Raw genomic sequence first — 6,763 nt, 5'->3', positions numbered from 1 at the left:
GATTTTATGTATACACATGCATATTTTTATCCTGTGCGGGCAGTGCTTTTATTTTATTTTATTTTATTTTATTACTTTTATTTATTTTAGTTATTTTATCTTTTTGTGCAGCACTTTGGAAACCTTGTGTTTATTTAAACCGTGCTATATAAATAAAGTGGATTGGATTGGATTGGATGTTCAATATGTGTGTAAGTGGTAGAAGATGGATGTTTTTATTATCTGTAGCACTTTGATATTAGTTTTGAATTTAAAGTACCTTACCAATCCATCCATCCATTTTCTTAGACGCTTATCCCAAGGGAGGTCGCGAGGGGTGCTGGTGCCTATCTCTAGCAGTCATTGAGCGAAAGGCGGGGGTACACCCTGGACAGTTCGCCAGTGCATCGCAGGGCAACATAGAGACAAACAACCATTCACTTAATTGCATTACAAATAAAATCTATTGTTATTATTTTCAGTGGGCATTCCTTCAGACCTCATCTACTCAACACAACCTGGAATGCTTGGGTGTAAGGAAATCATCCATGCTAGCTTTAAATCTGACCCTGATGTAATTCGCAAGAACTGCAAAAAGATACTGAAACTCTGTGAGAGCAAAGGATTTGGCTCAGTGGCATTTCCAGCTGTTAATACAGGTTTGTGCTACAACACGTTCTTTTGTTCTGATTGTGCTTAATAAATTTAGAAAGTTGTAAAAAAAAAGCAAAGGGATATTTTTTTGAATAAAATGAAAACCAATAATTTGATGAATTAAATAATATGCATCTTCAAGAAACAACCCTAACATTCCATCTGAAAAACAAAAAAAACAAAAACTGAATAGTCTAATAACTGTACATGAAGGGAAAACTAAACCATCTCTTCAACCTTTTAGGACAGGGTGGTATGAGCCCTGGTGATGCTTCTGAAGCAATGCTGGATGGCCTGGCCTCAACAGTTAGGGACATGAATCCTACTTCTCTCTCTCTTGTCCGCATTGTTATCCTTCAACAAGATGTTTTTCAGGCTTTCAGGTATGAATTTTGACATAATCAATGTTATTCTGTGGGTCATAATGGTTTCTTTAAGTTTCCCTTCATATTCTTACAGATCAGAGCTGGAGAAACGCTTTGGACAGATTGTTCAGAGCCAACTTGGCCTTAAAGGTTTGCATAAAATTATAACTATGTTTGTTGCTAAGTTAAAATATAAACATGATTTTACCTGTCTTTCACAAGCAAACAAAAAAAAAATCATTTAAAAGGGATCAAATGAAATTTTTTACCATGAAATTGAGGAAAATCTAGTCAAGTAAATGGATGATTTAGAAGGGGTTGGAAGTTTAAAAATAGTTTCAATCCAAGTTTGTAACCTGATTTTGAGGGGAACAAGAAGGTGAAATTTTGATTTAAATATTTATTTTACTTGTTGCAGTCATTTTGCCACATTCAAAGTAAGCAATATATTCAAAAACACTTGTTTACCGAGCCATATCAATTGACTGCAAGTATTTCTTTTTGAAAATATATTGCTAGATTTAACGATCACTAAAATAATCAAAACCAAGGATAAGTGGAGTAACTTTTGGTTCCATCAGAAAAAAACACTCCCTTCTCTCTCCTTAACTCTTTTTTTTTCCTTATTGCAGATAAAGCTAGACAAAAGCTAAAGAAGATACAGCAAAAGTGTTCTAGACTCTCAATGACCTTGACCAAAAAAGACCAAACTTTAATTTCTTCAAAGCCTGAGCAAACAGTTTTGCAGGTAATCAGTTGTGGTCCAGATGTTACCCAGGCTGTCAAAGAAGAACTAGAGAGGAATCTGCAGAAAGAGCTTACAGAAAGAACAGTGGATGTGCAAAATTTACTCAAGCTGGATGCTATGGAATTGGATGCAGTAAAGGCAAAAATCAAAGTTACCGGAATTAGTCTAGAGCACAGAAAAAACAGTGCTGGCTTATTAAGGGGAAGAGATCAGGCAGGTTCAGGAAAAGAGGTATACGTGCTTAAAGGATTAAACGAAGATGTCTTGAGTGTCACTGAGTTAATTAACAAAGCAGTCCAGAAAGCTCTTGAAGAAGACCTCATAGATAAGGAAGAGGCGATGTTGGCTCTTACGATCCAGTGGGCAATCAAAGAGGACAATGGTGAGTGGCAGGAGCTGGGCCTTCGTGAAAACTACATGCTGGAGGGGGCTCACTCAGTAAAAAGGGTATCTGTGGAGATGGAGACACCTGATGGCAGGACTCTAACAGTTAACCTTAAGTCTCTGGAAGCCACTGACTGGACAACAGGGAAAACATACAAACTTAAAAGGACAGATTCTGAAGGTAATGTATGAAATGTTTATAGTGTCTTCTTTTTTAGATGGACCATGGTTACTTCAGAGTTTTATGTCTATAGTTTTTTTTTAATTTGTTGTGGTAATTCCTGTTTTAGTGTTGGACTTACCACCTCATTGGGAACCAATGAATGAGGAGATCTTTAAAAAGATACAGTTGCAGCCTAACTCCAAGGAATACCAAGACGTAGCTAGGGGCTTCCACAACACTACCCAATACAAAATTCATTCGGTAAGTAAGCCAACATTGTTACATAATTATGAAAGCTAAAATGAAAAAGCATGTACATTGTACTTTTTTGTCTGTGGTCTCAGATTGAACGAGTGCAGAATGTTTACCTTTGGAATGCCTATAGTTTGTGTCGGCAACGCCTTCTTACCAAGAATGGCCCAAAGGAACTTGGGGAAAAGTTCCTCTACCATGGCACATCTGTAGAGTCCTGCCATTGTATTGAAAGAGATAGGTTTGACAGGAGTTACACAGGACTGCATGGTAAGCTTTGATTACTTGATACCTAACAAACATATACAGTACAGATAAAAAATATATATGGTAGGTTAAAGGCTATGCCAAACTGATAAAACATTTTTGTAAAACTTGTTACAAATTTCTTGCAGGTGCTCGCTACGGAAGGGGAGTTTACTTTGCAGTCAATGCAAATTACTCAGCTAAAAATTATTCTCCAGTAGACCAGTCAGGAATGAAGCGGCTATATGTTGCTCGTGTTCTCACTGGCCGTTACACAGTTGGTAAATCCGCCATGAAAGCTCCCCCCCCTCGGGGTGCAGACCGCACTGACTGCTACGACAGTTTGGTGGACAACCAACAAATTCCCACGATGTTTGTTATTTTCCACGATGACCAGGCCTACCCAGAATACCTCATCACCTTTAACTGATTGCAGAGATTTGGATTTCCTTTGTTAGAGTGCAGATACAAAACTCATGACCTCTAAAGTCCCTTTTTTAATAATGAAAAAAAAAATGTTAATTTTTATGTTACTCTTATCTTGTAAAAAATGTTGATGTTTCAACTACATTGGAGAGAAAAGTGCTCTAAAAAAGTAGTCCTTGGTCTTCTAACAAAGTGACAACACGTAAATTGTTGTAATTTAGTTGAAATTTTAACTTATTTAAACTGAAACAACCCAAAAGAAAATTTATGTGGAGGATAATGGAGGATATTTTAAATTGCTGATCCCTTCAATTATTCATGTCTGATGATTCTGAATTATTTGAAAATAGAAAAATTATCCCAAGTGGTTTGAAAAATGTTAACCTTGTACAGGAACTTTTTTGCTAAATGCTTTAAGCTGAAAGGTTGGAGAAAACGTCTGTTAAATTTGTTAACCTGAAGTTCTATGCTGACGGCACAGAGAAAGCTCAACTGAGTCATTATTGTTTTAAATTCCATTAATACCCATTAATGTTAGAAAATATTAGCTATAATATACCAGTAGTTACTGTAATGCAATGTTATGTTCTTATTTAGAGTTTTCTTGGGGGCGGGAATCCACACATATGTTTAACAATCTGTATTTGGGAATTTTAGTTTCACAGCAAAGCCAGTGCTAAAACATCAAAAAATTGGACAATGCCAATGTTTGATATAGCACTAGGATTTGGTTCATTTTTAAACAGTTCTATACCTATTATAAATATTTGATATTATTTTTCCTTTCCACTGTTGCTACAAGCATGCTTGATGTAAGGGATTGCTGTCCAGTCAATGAGTCAATGCAATCAGCTGGTTCTCCTTAGATAGAAAACTGAACTGACTGTATGATCTGGCTGAATTGTATCTGAAAAAGTGCCTTGAGATTACATGTTGATGACATCTCTTAACATATTGAAATAGAAACATGTAATACAATTCCATAATCTAAAGTACAAGTGAAAACACAAAAATGTATTAATGTTATAGCTTTCTTTTTTTTTGTAATATGATTTATTAGTTGTTTCACTTTGTAATGCATTACAAGCTCTTAACTGTTCAAGGAAATCAATAAAACAAACTTCCAGATTAACATATGTGTGTGTGAGAAGTTAAGTTAAAATCTTTGTTGGGTGAGGGGGTGGGCAGTGGGTCATGTCTTACTGCTTGTTTTTTTTGGGAAATATAAAAAATTGGATGTGAACAACAAAACAGGTGATTGAAAGGTTGACTAGCTTTATTATTTTCAATACTTTAATATACAGTTTATTTATAGCAGCTGTACAAGATACTATTACAATATTCAGGATCAGATCTTTCATACAAGTGATGGGTATTCATTTTCATTAGAAATTAAGAATAGCATACTCCATAAAAATGTTTTCTCAGTGTATAAAACTGCATAACTCGCACATGGTAGTTGCCTTAAAGTGACTGTAGAAAATAAAATATTCATGAACTTCTATTCCAAGTGCAGTTTCTCTTTAGAATTTTCTTTTATAATTTTCTGTAGTGGAGAGATTAAGAATCCGCTGAATGTGGAATAAAGATATCCATTATCACTTATTTTCCTTGAATCCCAGAGGCGGACGTTCACCATGTCTCCAGCCTCCACCAGCAAGACGGCGCTGTTGGAACCAGTGATGGGTGAACTGTTGCTCTAACCATACCATGACACAAGGGCGTTACCATTTTGGTAAAGACTTCCACCTGTGGTTCCATCACCTGGCCAGCACAATGAAGAAAACGAGAAGTAGTAGATTCCTCTCACAGGCGCTGTAAAGTAGCCTGCAGATGTAAAAAAAAAAGTAAAGCAGACCACAAAAATCAGCCGTAGAATCCAAAGAGGAAATATCTTTTAGATCTTTAACTATGTAAGAGTTATAACTTTTGGTTTTAGACAAAATAAAAAATAATTTGATAGCAAATCATGAAAAAGAAAGTTAAATACTGACCCGTCACTGGATTGTACTGACCTCCAATGTTAAAGACCCAGCTGTGAACACATCTAATCCACAGCTGGCAACAGCTACAAACAGGCTACAAGCATGCTACTGCAATCATTCTCATTCTGATATGTTAGCAGCTAGGATGTACACTCCTGCTAAACAAATGGAGGTCGATGGATTTCACTCAGTCAGCATTTTATTTCATCTTTGCAAAGACAGAGCAAGACATCATACATCCCTCATTGCATTGTGTTCAACCCTGTTCTAACAAGACAGAGTTTTTGTCTCCCTAATTAACGCTGCAGATGAGCTGTGAAGGTCTCCACACATCTCTACCCAAAACAAAGATGGACGGTTTGGGGAGAGAGTCTAAATGTTATTAGAATTATATATATAAGATGGTAATCATAGGCCAGAAACCATAAGATGTTGGACAGTGCCAAAACCATGTATTAAATACCCATAAACCAAACTGCCTTTAACAAGATGGCTGACATACAGACCCATTCGAGTGGCAGTGTGTATAACAAAGTGAACTCAGACTGCAAAGCACACAAAGAAAAACATAATAAAACACATAAAAGAAGATGACAAAACACAATTTTACAAAGATGGGAACACCTACTGTAACAAAACAACACAACTAATTTGAATGTTTTTCTTGAAGCTGAAGTGTTTTCTTGCAGATTTAATAATAAAAAAGGTAACAGAAGCTCCAATCCAAAAACATAATCCACAATATACAAAACTACTGAAAACAAGGAACAAAAAAACAACGACAAACCAGCAACAGTGACTGAGCAAGAGGTGCATATATAGGGGAGAGAAACAAAGACTAGGCTAATCGGCAGTTTGGGAGCAAGTGTGAACAGAGGAGTCTAGAATGGAGCTAGGGGAAGGACACTGACACAAGAGGGCAACAGAGGGAAAACGAAAAATATCTAAGAACTCATAAAATTGAAAGTAACTAGAATAACACAAAACTTTAACAAAACCAATGAAAACTCAAAGATAAAACTTAAACAGAACCAAAACCATGACACTGCAGCTCACAGCTCAGGAAGACAGGCAGCAACTTAACAGTCCGTGGGAGGGAACCGCTCACAGCGCAGATGGGCATACCAGACGCAGGACGTCTGGCCAGGATGGAAACCAGGTGCTGTCTTGGTCAATCGTGGAGCGGACTGGGCAGTCTACCAAACCTGGACAAGGCAATGAAATAACTAGCTCCTCTTTTTTCTTGTTGCTTAAACATAATAAAAGAATAAACATTTTACACCATACATTCTGCATTGTTATAAATCTTTGGTTGTCATATTTATATTTGGCACCAAGGAAAAGAAAGAAAGAAGCTTACCAAAGGAAATGAAAAATGATAAAACAATATGATTAACAGCTTACTCAGCTTTTGGCATTCAAAGGGCAGGCACTACAAACCTTGGAGGGGTGAGGGTGTTGGTTCTAATTTGCAATTCTTTGATCTTTGGTTCCCCTTTATATGATATCACTGCAGTGATAACCCATCCAAATACGATGAGACCCACAGTAGTGGTCATAA

At 36.6% G+C, this 6,763-nt stretch overlaps 1 protein-coding gene across 1 annotated transcript in view; it reads left to right on the top strand.

Annotated features, from left to right (window-relative positions):
* Positions 1–3,884, top strand: part of LOC107102809 (poly [ADP-ribose] polymerase 14-like) — a 17,599-nt gene extending 13,715 nt beyond the window's left edge. Inside the window, exons 9-15 of the mRNA XM_015402245.1 lie at positions 462–638; positions 878–1,016; positions 1,093–1,148; positions 1,631–2,311; positions 2,421–2,554; positions 2,638–2,815; positions 2,941–3,884. Coding sequence (XP_015257731.1) covers positions 462–638; positions 878–1,016; positions 1,093–1,148; positions 1,631–2,311; positions 2,421–2,554; positions 2,638–2,815; positions 2,941–3,221 — 1,646 coding nt within the window. The 3' untranslated portion in view covers positions 3,222–3,884. The remainder of the gene's footprint in view (positions 1–461; positions 639–877; positions 1,017–1,092; positions 1,149–1,630; positions 2,312–2,420; positions 2,555–2,637; positions 2,816–2,940) is intronic.
* The last annotated feature ends 2,879 nt before the right edge of the window (positions 3,885–6,763 follow it).

Source organism: Cyprinodon variegatus, unplaced genomic scaffold (genome assembly GCF_000732505.1).
Source record: "Cyprinodon variegatus isolate N-32 unplaced genomic scaffold, C_variegatus-1.0 Scaffold1323, whole genome shotgun sequence".
In the NCBI taxonomy this organism is placed as follows: domain Eukaryota; kingdom Metazoa; phylum Chordata; class Actinopteri; order Cyprinodontiformes; family Cyprinodontidae; genus Cyprinodon; species Cyprinodon variegatus.
Note: the sequence above shows the minus strand (reverse complement) of the source record. Positions and strands in the feature narration are given on the sequence as shown.